Source organism: Chiloscyllium punctatum, chromosome 46 (assembly GCF_047496795.1).
Source record: "Chiloscyllium punctatum isolate Juve2018m chromosome 46, sChiPun1.3, whole genome shotgun sequence".
In the NCBI taxonomy this organism is placed as follows: domain Eukaryota; kingdom Metazoa; phylum Chordata; class Chondrichthyes; order Orectolobiformes; family Hemiscylliidae; genus Chiloscyllium; species Chiloscyllium punctatum.
This window is the reverse complement of record NC_092784.1, coordinates 60,284,642-60,299,898: the sequence shown is the minus strand read 5'-3', so window position 1 is coordinate 60,299,898 and position 15,257 is coordinate 60,284,642. Positions and strand designations below refer to the sequence as shown.

The window sequence follows — 15,257 nt, the reverse complement described above, 5'->3', positions numbered from 1 at the left end:
TGGTTTCTCCACTTAATAGGGCCACACTTGAAGCTCTGGGTTATACAGTGATGCAGCCTAACGCTGCCACTATTGAGGGACGGGAGTGTGGATTAACTCCCAGGGACTCTCCATCTCTCACAATATAAACCGGAACGGCTGAGGGGCAAGTTTTAAAGATCAAAGTAAACAGCAGCAGTTACTGTTACTGTTGGTGTATTTGGATTGGGGGCGGAGGGGGGTGAATGTTGAGTTTTCGGAGCGAGATCCTCTTGAACGTTACCTTTGAGACAGAGGCACAGTAGCTGGGATGGGCGGGAGGTGACCAAGGGAACTCCACAGGAATTATTGCTGCTGTTATCTGGCTAGGTGTGTCTCAGAAAGGACTTCCAATAGATTACACTGAGAAGTATGAGCTATTTCTTCCCTCGAGTCTTTGAATCAGGAGGTACCTACATTTACACCAGGAGGCAAAGGCAGTCTCACTTGATCCGTGCTCTTCCTGTCACAACTTGAGCAAAGGTGTGGTAGAGCGGGTAATTATGGTGGGGATGGGACCCAGAGGAGTGGAGAGCACACAGGCTGGGGGGGGGGGGGTGAGATCTAGGAGGGACGGGGGTTGTTGGTGCGAGTGACAGAGTGAGTGCTCTGCTCTGTCCCCCCCCCCCCCGCCTCTCTCTCTCTCTCTCTGAGGGTTGTGACTCAATCACAGATTGAGAACCAAGTTAAGGGGACAAACCTCAGAACGAGCCTTGCTTAGTAACAGGCACATTGAAAATAAACATCCTGAGAGGATCGGATGTTCTTACTGCACTGACTGCCAGAGATTCCTAGCCACTGAGTGAGCGAGCACTGGTTCTCACAAGTTCCTGGTTACCTGTGGGATACAATGTCAGTGTAACTGAGTGAACATCAATTGCAGCAAAATAACGTGCACAATTTCACATGCGAGTTCCAGCTCTCTGTGACCATCAGTATTGGTAGAATTTCGCTCCTGTCTGTTTTGTATGTAGCAGTCAGTGTTCGAGATGATCTCAGCAGCTTCATCTAGTCATCTCAGCACCAGGGCTCCCTTGGATTTATTTATTTTGCGGCCCCCCTCGGAACAGCCTGCCAGTTGGGCTAAGAGGAATGGGGCAGAGGAACCCTGATTGAATTCAGAGTCTGGCTGTATTGAATCAAATCAGCTGGTCACTGCAGTGTGTATCAGTTACATACCAGTTAGATGCAGCTCCCACCAAGAGTTGACGGGGAAAGCAAGTCAATGCAAAATTCACACAGGTGTGTGTGCACTGACAATGTGTCACCCAGAATCTCTCCTGCAAAAACCAACAGATGATTGGTGTTCCTGTGGAATTCTGCTGGTTAATATAACGTGAGGTTCACAAGGCTGGTCTGTGTAGAAACATCCATTACAGCCTACTACAGCCAAACTCTGCCACTTAGCTGTCAAAATTCTCCCTGAGAATAGTGTGAGATTAAACCGATCCATTCGCAACTTGCTGTCACTGAGATGAGCTAGTTCCATACCATCAGTTAAAGACTTGGAACGTTTCCGCTTCTGTACCTTCCCAACTTGGTCCTTGTCCCAGTGTCTCTGCTGATGAAACCTTTGGGTATCTCAAGGTTTTAATGTTCCAACACATTCCTGAACTCTCGCTTATTTCTATTTGTTCTTTTGAGCAACACTGCAAGGCACATTCTGACTTCAAGTGAGTGCTGTTTCCGCTTAAAACGCTCTGTTCGCGATCGTCAGTTCCTTTGTCTCCCCTTACCTCCTTTGTGAATTGTCTGTGATATCTACTAACAGGCCTTGTATACATCCCCAGATGTAATTGCTCTGCTATTGGGGCAGACTTTGAAATTCCCTCTTTGACCTCTCCATCTTTCTTGCCTACTTTAAGGATGCTCCATAAAACTGTCATTAACCAAATGTTCCCGGCCTGGAAGCTTCACAATTTTTAAACAAAGATAACTGATTTCCCTGAGCTGCTACATGCTGCTCTAGGGAGAGAAACAATGTGCCTCTGACCTCCAGTTCCTCCTGAACCTACCCTAAAAGTCTTCAATATCTTGGTTTTCTAAGCTGAACCCAATCCCTGTTGATTCCAAACCAAAGGTAAATGAATGCCTTTCAATGTTTACACAATTTCAGTGTAAACCCCACAGGATAAATGATGTATTAACAGCCCAGGAAGTTTGCAGTCAATTCTCTTCATACAATACTGGACTGGGTCCCTGCTTAAGAAAGGCCTTTCTGACCTTGTTTCTTAAACCCTTCACGAAAGTAACTAAAACCCATATGCCACTTGTTTAAAATCCAAACTCTAAATATGATAAATCTCACACTTTTCATCACATAGGCCATTCAGCCCATCAATCCTGTTCCAGCTAATGGGATTATAGCTGATATTTAGCTTAATTCCATAAACAGGTACCTACCTGCCCTGGGGCCACACCTCATTACCTTTGCAGAACAAAAGTGTATCTGTGTCAGATTTGCATTAATTGGATTTAGAATTCATTACTGTTTGTGGAGCAGAGTTCCAAACCTCTCCCACCCTTTGTGTGTAGAAGTGTTTCACAACATCCCTCCTTATTCTGGAATCCCAACCAGTGGAGATAGTTGATCTATCCTTTGGTTTTTCTGTTAATATCGTGAAGACTTTGATCCAATCATTTGTATAATTTATTCTTATAACATAACCCCTGAGTATTATCCTTGTAAATGTGCTTTTGATGCTGCAAAACTAAATAAGATAAAAATGCAGACAGTTACTTGATTTAATGCTGGAACACAGGATCCTATTAATAGGAAGGATATTATTAATAAACAGGAGAGGGTTCAGAAGAGATTTACCAGGATGTTGGCAGGAATGGAGGGTTTGAGTGTAAGGAGAGGTTGGATAGGCTGGGATGTTTCACTGGAGTGTAGGAGGCTGAGGAGTGACCTTGTAGAGGTTTGTAAAATCATGAGGGGTATAGATAAGGTGACTGACAGGAGTCTTTTCCCTCGGGTCGGGGATTTCAAAACTAGGGGGCATGTTTTTAAGGTGAGAGGAAAAGGTTTTAAGAAGATGGGTAATTCTTTTTACCCAGAAAGTGGTTCATGTGTGGAAGGAACTTTCAGAGGAAGGGGTGGATGTGGGGACAGCTACAAAGTTTAAAAAACATTTAGATAAGTACATGATTAACAAATGTTTGGAGGGATGTTATGCATTAGCCAGTGTTAACCAGTTAATGTGGCGCATTAGTCAGTGTTAATCAGTTAATGCAGTGCATTAGTCAGTGTTAGCCAGTGAATGTGGTGCATTATCCAGTGTTACTCAGTTAATGTGGCACATTAGCCAGTGTTAACCAGTTCATGTGATTCATTAGTGTTAATCAGTTAATGCGGCATATTAGTCAGTGTTAGCCGGTGAATGTGGTGCATTATCCAGTGTTACCTAGTTAATGCGGCACATTAGTCAGTATTAGCAAGTGAATGTGGTTCATTAGCTAGTGTTAGCCAGTTAATGCGGTTTATTAGTCAATTAATGCAGCACATTAGCCAGTTAATGTGGTTCATTAGCCAGTGTTAATCAGTTAATGTGGTTCATTAGCCAGTGTTAGCCAGTTAATGCGGTTTTATTAGTCAGTTAATGTGCATTAGCCAGTGTTAGCCAGTTAATGCGGTTTATTAGCCAGTGTTAACCAGTTAATGTGGTGCGTTAGCCAGTGCTAGCCAGTTAATGTGGTTTATTAGCCAGTGTTAGCCAGTTAATGTGGTGCATTAGCCAGTTAATGTGGTGCGTTAGCCAGTGTTAACCAGTTAATGTGGTGCGTTAGCCAGTGCTAACCCAGTGTTAACCAGTTAATGTGGTGCGTTAGCCAGTGTTCCTGCTCCTGGTGTGATGACGTTTACTATCTAGTGGTAATGCTGGGTGCAGTCATGAAATCATCTTTTTCTGCAGCCCCACCCTGGTCGAATGTCTTTTTTTGGGTTATAGAAAGGAAAGGTAAGTATGAACAGCATATTGCAACACTATTCGCAGCATCAAAAGAGGATGTTGATTGAGCCAGTATTTGCATAGAGTTGTATCTACAGCAGTTTATTGTCAGTCTATTCTCTCCAAGAGGTAAGTGCGTTCTTGTTGACGTGTGGCCACAGAGAATGTAGCAGCGAGTGGCTCTCTCCATTTACTCTATTCGTATGAAAAAGGAACTGTAAAAAAGGTAGATGTGCACCCTAAGGACTGCAGCAAGTCACAATGAGACTCATCCTCTCAGGGGGGTTTTGAGTTGGCACCAAATGTTGGTCTAGTCAGAGACAGGCACATTCTGCAAGTGAATGAACAGATAGAAGGTTTTGGATCTAACTGCAGACAAGATCCAGCTCAAGACACTTTGGCGAGAAACCAGATGTCTGAGAAGAAATGTGGTTTCCTGGAAATGGATGATCAGTTTAATCAGCTGCTTTCTGGTTATTTATTGCAACTTTCCCCTCAGCTGTAAGAGTTAACAATACGCAGGTTCTAACAGAAAGGAGTCTGGAAGTTAACCACATCAGTTCGGTTTGTGTATTAGTCAAAGGGTCATCTATTGCTGTAGGGCAGTGTTTGAGGGGTGGAAGGGAACAATAGGAGTGATACATGATGGAACAGGCAGTTGGATTGAGATGAGAGGAATGTCCTTTTCTGATCCCATTACTGCTGGAATCACAAGGGGAATGCCACTGTTCACCCAATACAACTCATTGTATGCTTTCTCCATCAACCATAAACCGATAGATTTATCGTAAAACAAAACTGACTGAATGACAATGCTGTACTGGTCAACACAGTATGTAACATGAAAATATAAGTTTACCGTTCCAAATAACTCGAGCAAATGTACCAAGTGAAGGGAAATAAATAGTGTTCTCTCTGCAGCAATGCACTTTGGGGGAAAAAAGGCTTTTGGCCAATCATGATAAGTTCTTCAAGGTGGAAAGGAAATGGTGTGGTATCCTGGCACATAGAGACAGGTCACTAGATACAGTTATCACTGATTTTTCTTGCAAATACAGCTTGATGAGGCATCATGGTACTGAAATCTCTTCCAGACGCTCTACAATAAGAGATCAATCTGGACTCTCACTGCTGTCTTTCCCCAGCTGCACCAAGTCAATGTCTAAATGAAACAACCAGACAGCTGGTTTCTCAGGACTGTGTCCTTTCATTGATCTTTTAAAAACTGAGTGAATAATGTGTAACATTAAATTAGATGTCCTACTGCTCACCAACAGTGTGTGTAGCTGATTGTCACCTAGGAACAAGCAAGGAACCCTGCATTACCTCTCCACAGTTACACCTTCCTTTCATAGAGTCATAGTCATTGAGTTATCCAGCAACAAGAGAACCTTCAGCCCATTGAGTCTGCATCAACCTCTCCAATAATCCCACTTCCCAGTATTTGGCCCAAAGCTTTCAATGTTTAAGTGCACATTCAAGGATTTCTTAAAGGCTGTGAGGTTTCGAGCCTCCACTGTCAGGTTGAAGAACAGCTTCTTCTCTGATGTTAGCAACCTGCTGAATGGACCTCTCTGATTTCCACTCTAATCTTGCTGTTGTGCAGCTCCTGTGCAGATGTAATCCACGTGCATTGCTCTGTCCAACCACCCTATGGACTGTATGTCCTTGTTTGTTATGATCTGTCTGTACTGCTCACAAAACAGAACTTTTCACTGTACTTAGGTACACGTGACAACAATAAATCAAATCAAATTAAATCATGTTCATCCTCCCAGGCAGTACTTTCCAGATTCTGGATGAATGAATTTTTCCTCCTGATCTTTCACCTTAACGGTAGGCTCTCCCCGCTCAGTAATTTCCTGCATTTAGTTGTCACTGAGTCTCAGGCGATGCTAAGTCTCACTGAGGGTGATATTTCAGTGCTGTGCTGGTGGAGACACCTTCATGTGACACTGTCATTCTGTGAATAAAACCGTTACTGAACCTGCTGCATTTTGAGCATTTGAACCACGCTCAGGAGTTGAGACCATTGGGACGTGACTGTATTGAAAGTGTTGCTAGCTCAGACTTGCAACCACAGCTTTACCTCTGGGTTTGTGTTTGCTGCTTATTATGTAATGGCAGCACAACAGGATCCAACTCAATATTTGTCCACTCGGATTCAATGTTAATTTTGGAGCTATTTGTGAAATCACTGCTTGGCGTACCGAAGGGAAAAATGGTTCATTGTCTGTGGTATCTCGATGAATGAATCAATTTTGTGTCTGATTTTAATTAAATGCATGAGCTGTGTTGGTGTTTGGGACGTCCATTGTGGATACAGAAATTCAGAGACTGGCTCAGGCTGCCTCCTGTGAGGCAGTAAGATGTGCATTTTCATAGCGCCTTTCGGGACATTCCAAAGCACTTCATGGTTTTTGGGGTTGTTTGGAATAATAAAAAATGCTGTAATCTCTCAGAGATATCCAGTCAGTATTTCACTCTGCTGAGCTTTGTTAGCATCAGTCTGTACTGTAAGGGTAAGGAGATGAAAGTTTAATAATAATTGTACCATTTACAATTCCTCAGGTACTGAAACAGTTCATGTCCATATTAAGTGGTAGTAGCATTCAGACAACACTAAGGCCATCTTTAACAAGACAGAATCTAACCACAGCCCTTTGACATTCAGTGGTGCCACCATCACTGAATCCCCCACTATCAACATCATGGGGGCTACCATTACCCAAAAACTTAAGACTGGACTCACTATACAAACACAACAGCAGGTCAGAGGCTGGAATCCTGCAGCGAGTAACTCCCCTTCTGACTCCCCAAAGCCTGTCCACAAGATACAAATCAGGAGGGTGCTGGAATCCCCCTCCACTCGCACCATCACCTTCTCCAGGGCAATAGCTCAGTGACACCAGCATCCCTGAAGGAATTTTCAGCAAGTACTGATTGTCATGTGAACCTGAAAGTTTGTGGGACATTCAACTAGGCATGCCTCCGCTTGGAGCCTGACTCCATCGTTAGTGAGTCAATGGGTGAGGGATCCACGCTGAACAAATGCTGGTCCTTTGCTTTCTGCTCTCTTTGAGTCCGTGGAACGGAAGGTGATTGTTACTTTCCAACCACGGATCAAACTGAGAACTCAGCTGAAAGAGTTTGGAATCAAAACATAGTCCAGCCAAAAACCCAAAATGCTGTACAAGCGCATATTTTGGTGTGATAAGAACTCAAACTGAAATGGGTTTCCTGTTCAAATCCCACACAGGAAGTAACAAGTGCATGGCTGGTTTGTATCCACCCATTGTGAACACATCTTTCTGAAATGTTCAATAACATGCTGCACAGACGAAACAGTTAAACAAGCGAGGTACAAGAAAGGAACTGTCTAAAATAAGGACGCGCTTGCTTCACGGAACAGAATTCCTACTTGCAAAAGCATTCAAAAATTCTGGATTGTTGATTTACTTGTGGCAGGTAAGCGTGAGAGAAGATGTTTTAACTGTGATTTTCATCGTGTTTACAGCTTCCAGTGATACCATTAAATCTGATCGGGGCAGTGTGTTTTGAATTTCATTCCCTCTTTACCGTAACACAGTTGTTAAATGATTTTTTTTCTCGGGGAGGGTAGGGGAATACATTTTATCATTGCACTTTATTTTCTCTGGGAAACAACTGGCATGTTCTCAGTAACACACAGAGGCTTTGGATAATGTACTTGGATCAGTGAACATTTACAGGCGATGACAAACCAGCCTTTCTCTGCTGCAATTTGGTTCCAACAATTAGAAGGAATAATATTTTAGGAGCCTCAAATCACAGCCACGTGGTTCGATGGGGTTAGAAAGTTGGTTACAATAAAATCACTTCCTCTGCCGCTCTCTAAAATCTCATCCTGTTCAAATACATTTCAAAAAATCTGCAGCAGCAAAAGATACTGAGACAGCTCCATCTTGGGGTCTGGAAACTGTCAGTGTAAGGCCCCCACTGATGGCAGAAATCCAGCCTGACACACAGCGCTGAGGGAGTGCTGCACTATCGGAGGGTCAGTGCTGAGGGAGTGGGCACTGTCAGACGGTCAGTGCTGAGGGAGTGGGCACTGTCGGAGGGTCAGTGCTGAGGGAGTGGGGACTGTCGGAGGGTCAATGCTGAGGGAGTGCTGCACTGTCGGAAGGTCAGTGCAGAGGGAGTGGGCACTGACGGAGAGTCAGTGCTGAGGGAGTGGGCACTGTCGGAGGGTCGGTGCTGAGGGAGTGCCACACTGTCGGACGGTCAGTGCTGAGGGGGTGCCGCACTGTCAGAGGGTCAGTGCTGAGGGAGTGCCGCACTGTCGGAGGGTCGGTGCTGAGGGAGTGCCGCACTGTCGGAGGGTCAGTGCTGAGGGAGTGCCGCACTGTCGGAGGTCAGTGCTGAGAGAGTGGGCACTGTTGGAGGATCAGTGCTGAGGGAGTGGGCACTGTCGGAGGGTCAGTGCTGACGGAGTGGGCACTGTCGGAGGGTCAGTGCTGAGGGAGTGGGCACCGTCAGAGGGTCAGTGCTGAGGGAGTGGGCACCGTCGGAGGGTCGGTGCTGAGGGAGTGCCGCACTGTCGGAGGGTCAGTGCTGAGGGAGTGCCGCACTGTCGGAGGTCAGTGCTGAGAGAGTGGGCACTGTTGGAGGATCAGTGCTGAGGGAGTGGGCACTGTCGGAGGGTCAGTGCTGACGGAGTGGGCACTGTCGGAGGGTCAGTGCTGAGGGAGTGGGCACCGTCAGAGGGTCAGTGCTGAGGGAGTGGGCACCGTCGGAGGGTCAGTGCTGAGGGAGTGGGCACCGTCGGAGGGTCAGTGCTGAGGGAGTGGGCACCGTCGGAGGGTCAGTGCTGAGGGAGTGGGCACTGTCGGAGGGTCAGTGCTGAGGGAGTGGGCACTGTTGAATGTACTCAGTGCTGGCTGAAAATGAAAACCTGTTGGCCTTCCCAGGTGGATATGAAAAATCCTTCTGATCCATTTTGAACATGGCCTCATCTCCTGTAATAGAGTCATAGAGTCATCCAGCATGGAATCAGACCCTTCGGCCCACCCAGTCCATGCTGACCATAATCCCAAACTGAACGAGTCCCACCTGCCTGCTCCTGGCCCGTATCCCTCCAAACCTTTCCTATTCATGGACTTATCTAAATATCTTTTAGATACTGCATCCACAATTTTCTCAGGAAGTTCATTCCACATGCGAACCACTTTCTGTGTAAAAAAAGTTGCCCCTTCTGTCCTTTTTAAACCTCTCTCCTCTCACCTTGACCTCGTGTTCGCTAGTCTTGAAATTCCCCATCCTAGGGAATAGACACCTACCGTTAACTCTATTTGTGCTCCTTATGATTTTCAAAACCTGTATAAAGTCACCCTTCAACCCTGATTGGGGCTGTTAACTGGGTCCAACCAGGAAACCCTGGCTGACACACACACACACACACACACATAGACACATACAGACACACATAGACACACACACAGACAGACAGACAGACAGACAGACACACACACACACACACATACACACACACACATAGACACATACAGACACACATAGACACACACACACAGACAGACACACACAGACACACATACACACACACACACACACACACATACACACACACAGACACACACACACACACGACGCTCAGGGGCCCTTGCTCACTCTGGGAGCCAGATCTGTCCGAGCAGAGTCAGTGACATGGACTGTGCATGTGTAAATAAAGGGGGACTTGGTGACGGGGAACTCTCTCTCTGGAGTTATTTCAGCCCGAGCAGAAGGCTAAAATTACCAAACGGCCCAGTATGCCAGCGCTGTGGTGTATCCGAGGCTCTGTGTTTACTGAATTGATTGAATCTTGGGAGAGAGGGGAGTTTGGACCCGACCTCATTGTGGGGCAGAGACACTGCTGGGTGACTGCTCTCTGTCCCGAATTTAAGGTACCCACACCGAGAGCTGTGAGTTCTTTTCTATTTTGACTTTACCTGGCCCGGTGAAAATAATTCTGAGCATACACTGTCAAGTTTAAACTTAGCAGCTGCCACATGCGCTTATTTTTGGACACAGACCTTCTGAAGAGACATGCTGCAATTTGATCTTTGTTACTGGAGGTCCTCGACAGTGCCTGCTGCTCTGTTTTTAAAACGTGCAGATCGTGCAGTCAGATTAGATGATTAGATTACTTACAGTGTGGAAACTTCGGCCCAACAAGTCCACACCGTCCCTCCGAAGAGCAACCCACCCAGACCCAGCCTTGTAGGACTTGCATTGCTGAAGAACCATTCAGATCCTCAGCATGTCCTAAGGAGCTGGGCAGCCAATGAAATGCTACTATGGAATACAGTTATCGTTGCTGGAGTGGGCAGCTTATTTGCACACAGCCAATCCAACCAGATATTGTGTTTTCAACGATTTTGGAGTGATGTGCAGTAACAGGGTAATCGACGTTTCGGGCAAAAGCCCGTCATCAGGAATACAGGCAGGGAGTCTCCAGGGTGGAGAAATAAATGAGATGCGGGTTGGGGATGGAGGTGATAGGTCAGAGAGGAGGGTGAAGTGGATAGGTGGAAAGGAAAATAGGCAGGTAGGTCAGGTCATAGGGACGGCGCTGAGCTGGAAGGCTGGAGCTGGGGTGAGGTGGGGGAAGGGGAAATGAGGAAACTGTTGAAGTCCACATTGATGCCCTGGGATTGAGGTGTTCCGAGGCGGAAGATGAGGCGTTCTTCCTCCAGGCGTCTGGTGGTGAGGGAGCGGCGGTGAAGGAGGCCCAGGACCTCCATGTCCTCGGCAGAGTGGGAGGGGGAGTTGAAATGTTGGGTCACAGGGCGGTGTGATTGATTGGTGCAGGTGTCCCGGAGATGTTCCCTAAAGCGCTCTGCTAGGAGGCGCCCAGTCTCCCCAGTGTAGAGGAGACCGCATCGGGAGCAACGGATACAATAAATGATATTGGTGGATGTGCAGGTGAAACTTTGATGGATGTGGAAGGCTCCTTTAGGGCCTTGGATAGAGGTGAGGGAGGAGGTGTGGGCGCAGGTTTTACAGTCCCTGCGGTGGCAGGGGAAGGTGCCAGGATGGGAGGGTGGGTCATAGGGGGGGCGTGGACCTGACCAGGTAGTCACGGAGGGAACAGTCTTTGTGGAAGGCGGAAAGGGGTGGAGAGGGAAATATATCCCTGGTGGTGGGGTCTTTTTGGAGGTGGCAGGTAATCTGAAGGTCCAGTCCAACAGCACGGACGTGAGTTGAAATCTCCCCTGGGAAATCCAAAAGGCGTTACCTGCAGCGATAGACCTTGTAAGCTGGCTCTGCCTTACCTGCAGCTTTGATGAATGTGGGGTGATCTCAGTCAACAATTACAGATTACTTGTTCAAGAAGATGTTAGTTTCCCCCAGCCTGGAGAACCAAGAACAGAGATGAGGAGAAATGTCTTTGGTCAGTGGAATGTGAATCACAGACTGGGACCCACAGAGCTCCAACTAACACAGGCATCCTGGTGGATTTGGCTGCTCTCGTTTTCTGAAGGAACACTGGAACTATCTGGGATTCTCCAACATTACCTGTGTTTGTTTCAGATTTCCAGCATCCACAATATTTGGTTTTTATTCAGAGACCAACCTGCAGCTGCCTCCTCCACACTCTCAGGCACTACATACCCTCAATTTAATCGCTCAATGCATGAAAATGTTTCTCTGTTTCTCTCCCTTTCAGATACTTTCAAAGCTGCTGGGGATTTTCAGTATTTCCTTTGCTCTCTCCATAAGTTTGCTTCCAACAGATAATGTAGCGACTCCCTCTGTCCAATCAGAGTCCCCCTATCTGCCCCCTCTGTCCAATCAGAGTCCCCCTAGCTGCTCCCTCTGTCCAATCAGAGTCCCCCTAGCTGCCCCCTCTGTCCAATCAGTCCCCCCAGCTACCCCCTCTGTCTAATCAGAGTCCCCCTATCTGCCCCCTCTGTCCAATCAGTCCCCCCAGCTGCCCCCTCTATCCAATCAGATTCCTCTCAGCTGCCCCCTCTGTCCAATCAGAGTCCCCCCCCCCCAGTTACCCCCTCTGTCCAATCAGAGGCCCCCCCACCTGCCCCCCCCATCCGTTCAGAGTCCCCCAGCTGCCCCCCCAACCAATCAGAGTCCCACCAGCTGCCCTCCTGTCCAATTAGAGTCCCCCTAGCTGCCCCCTCTGTCCAATCAGAGGCCCCCCAGCTGCCCCCTCTGTCCAATCAGAGTCCCACCACCTGCCCCCCCCGTCCAATCAGAGTCCCCGAGACTGCCCCCTCTGTCCAATCAGAGGCCTCCCAGCTATCCCCTCTGTCCAATCAAAATCCCACCAGTTGCCCCCTCTGTCCAATCAGAGGACCCCCCCAGCTGCCCCCTCTGTCCAATCAGAGGCCCCCCTGCCCAATCAGAGTCCCCCAGGCTGCGCCCTCTGTATAAGCAGAGTCCCACCAGCTCCCCCCATGTCCAATCAGAGGCCCCCCAGCTGCTTCCTCTGTCCAATCAGAGGGCCCCCAGCTGCTTCCTCTGTCCAATCAGAAGCCCCCCAGCTGCTCCCTCTGTCCAATCAGAGGCCCCCCAGCTGCTTCCTCTGTCCAACCAGAAGCCCCTCAGCTGTCCCCTCTATCCAATCAGAGGCCCCTCAGCTGCCCCCTCTGTCCAATCAGAGGCCTCCCAGCTGCCCCCTCTATCCAATCAGAGGCCCCCCAAGCTGCCCCCACTCCAGAATTCCTGTTCATGAATGGTTTGGAGTTGGGACCTTGCCCTTGGGAATCCAGGTGAATCCCTGACATTTCTGTTTGGGTGATCGAATCAATTAGATGGGAAACTGGGTGTTTCTTTTTCAAAGGTTACCACCCAGTCGCCACTTGTGTTTCACTTGCTGAGGCCTGGCCGATAATTCTGATGAACAATGGCCTGAAAGCTTTACCCCCACCCTCTCATTTTCCCTCAGGGCCCTGGTCTTCTCCTGGGGTTTTTGTTTTGTTCAGGTTCAAACTGAAACGCTGTTGAATCCAGAAGCTCAGGATCAGCAGAGTAACGGTGTCAAAGGGTGAGGGTTAGAGAGGCCTCTTGGGTTTCTATGAGTCTCACATTTACCATTCTATCCACAGGAAGTGGACAGTGACGGATGCCAGTGACCCCTCTCTATCTCCCACCTCCCCCCAACATACACACACAGAACCTCCAAACAAGGAGCTGTTGGAAACTGAAAACTGGATCAGCTGAAGACGAGTGGAAATGGCGGTGGGAGCGAAAACGTTAACCAATGCTTCATTTGCTGATGTCCAAAAGGCATTACTGCCTCCAATATTCAGCATTGAGTTCATCTGGGCTTTTATCGCCAACTCCCTGGCTATCTGGTTCTTCCTGAGCAGGGTTAAGACCTGGCACACTGGCATCATCTTCGCCTTTACCCTTGCAGTGAATGACCTGGTGTACATCACCACCCTGCCTCTCCTGATTGTTTATTACTCCAACAATAAGGACTGGATCTTTGGGCAGGCACTTTGTAAGATCGAACGCTTCCTGTTCACCTGTAACCTGTACGGGAGTATGTTCCTGATCACCTGTATCAGCGTTAACCGCTACCTGGGAATTGTTCACCCCCTGTTTACCCACAAGTACATCCAGCCCAAACACGCCTGGTTGGTCAGTTTGCTCAGCTGGACTCTCTCCATCGTCATCACCTCCCCGACATTCGTCTTCTCTGAAGTGGAAGTGGCCAGGAACAGAAGCGAGTGTTTGGGCTCCTCCAGCGATGAGCAGCTCCCACGGTATTTCTCCTACAGCCTGTTCCTTGCTGTTTTCGGCTGTGCCCTGCCCTTTGCAGTGACTGCCTTCTCCTACATTTGTATATTCTGGAAGGTGCACAGTAGTCAGTCAGTGACAGGCTCAGAGAGGAGGCAGGTTGTTCTGCTGGTCTGTGCTGTCATTGTGTTGTACATTGTATCCTTCATTCCATTCACCATCCTGAGAAACATTAACCTATACCGACGCTTACACGACCTGGACAAGGGGAGGCCCGGTGACATATACACCGTCTACCAGGTGAGCAAGTGTCTGCTCACTCTCACCATGTGTATCCACCCCCTGGTGTACGCTGCCATCCTCAACAATGTCAGGGAGGTGTGTCAGAGGTGCACACAGAGCATTGTCAGCACAGAGGTAACACAGTGTTAACCACCTTCTATACATGTCTCCCCACAGCCTGCCCACTTACCCACAACTCAGGAGGGTCAGGGAATACTTGCCCTGGATGAGCAACAACACTCAAGGAGCTCAACACCATCCAAGACAAAGCAGCCCCGTTGATTGGCACTGCATCCACTCCCCCTGCCCCCCCCCGACGCTCAGTAGCAGCAGTGTGTACTACCTAGATGATGCTGTGTAGACATGCCCCAAAGATCCTGTGATGCTAGAGGGCATCAACCACCCGGAGACACCTTGGAAATGCCGTAAAACTTGCAGCAGTTCAAGAAAGCAACTGACCCCCCACCTCCTCCAGGCCAGATAGCAATGGGCAATAAATACAGGCCCAGCCAGCGACACTTGGACACCATGGTGAATGAAAATACAAATTCTTGGGATGTTAGGGGGGAGACATTTATTAAGCAGCCCTCCTTGTGCTGGGTTCATGTGGGTCGTTCACTCAGTCATTAACTCATCTCATCTCATCTCATCACTATTTGGCGAGATACCTCTCTAAGTCGTTAACACCTTTACAATCTCCCCATGATTACCCAGGTTGTAACAATGTTTAAAATAAAGGATTTTTAAAATGCTCTCAATTGATCCTTTCCATCATGTCTCAACATGACACAAATTGTACAGAAATTCAACCCAACCTCACATTGCTGATGGAATACAGTCTTAATAAAATATGCTTCTGGAGATGACAACCAAGTCTGAATGTACAATAATTAAATAAACTCCATCAATATATTTACAATTGTAAATTTATCCTTTGAATTTTCAAAATTGTGACTAAAAAATTTTATTGACAGTGCCACCTCACAGTGAAGTGTTTGCTCTCCCCTCTCTGTACTCCCATGATGTGAGATTCACTGTTTCAATTCCTCTCGGATCCCAGGACAGGGAGATTTCTCATTTCCTTCAGTGTTTCCCACCTGAGGATATCAGCTGATGACAGTTGCCTGGTAGAACACACAAACCCTCTCTCCCACACTTCCCACCTCCGGCACAGTCAGATTTGGTTTATTCTGAACAAAATAGGATCAAGGGTCAATTTCCTGACTTAATTGTTGAGTAACGCAGGAACAGAATGGTCAGTACAAC

The 15,257-nt window shown here is 47.6% G+C and overlaps 1 protein-coding gene across 4 annotated transcripts; it reads left to right on the top strand.

Moving 5' to 3' along the window:
• The first annotated feature begins 7,256 nt into the window (after positions 1-7,256).
• p2ry11 (purinergic receptor P2Y11) lies at positions 7,257-14,888 on the top strand. 4 transcript variants are annotated; one of them, XM_072564409.1, is made up of 2 exons: positions 7,257-7,436; positions 13,073-14,888. In XM_072564409.1, the coding sequence occupies exon 2, from the start codon at positions 13,200-13,202 to the stop codon at positions 14,139-14,141; it is 942 nt and encodes a 313-aa protein (XP_072420510.1). In that variant the 5' UTR covers positions 7,257-7,436; positions 13,073-13,199; the 3' UTR covers positions 14,142-14,888. The 4 variants fall into 4 exon arrangements, with proteins under 4 accessions (XP_072420510.1, XP_072420512.1, XP_072420511.1 ...); XM_072564411.1 differs by lacking the exon at positions 7,257-7,436 and adding an exon at positions 7,913-8,004; XM_072564410.1 differs by lacking the exon at positions 7,257-7,436 and adding an exon at positions 9,764-9,910.
• The last annotated feature ends 369 nt before the right edge of the window (positions 14,889-15,257 follow it).

Bases quoted from the DNA above. Each gene is read 5' to 3' on its own strand.
- p2ry11 (XM_072564409.1), top strand. From the start codon at position 13,200: ATGGCGGTGGGAGCGAAAACGTTAACCAATGCTTCATTTGCTGATGTC.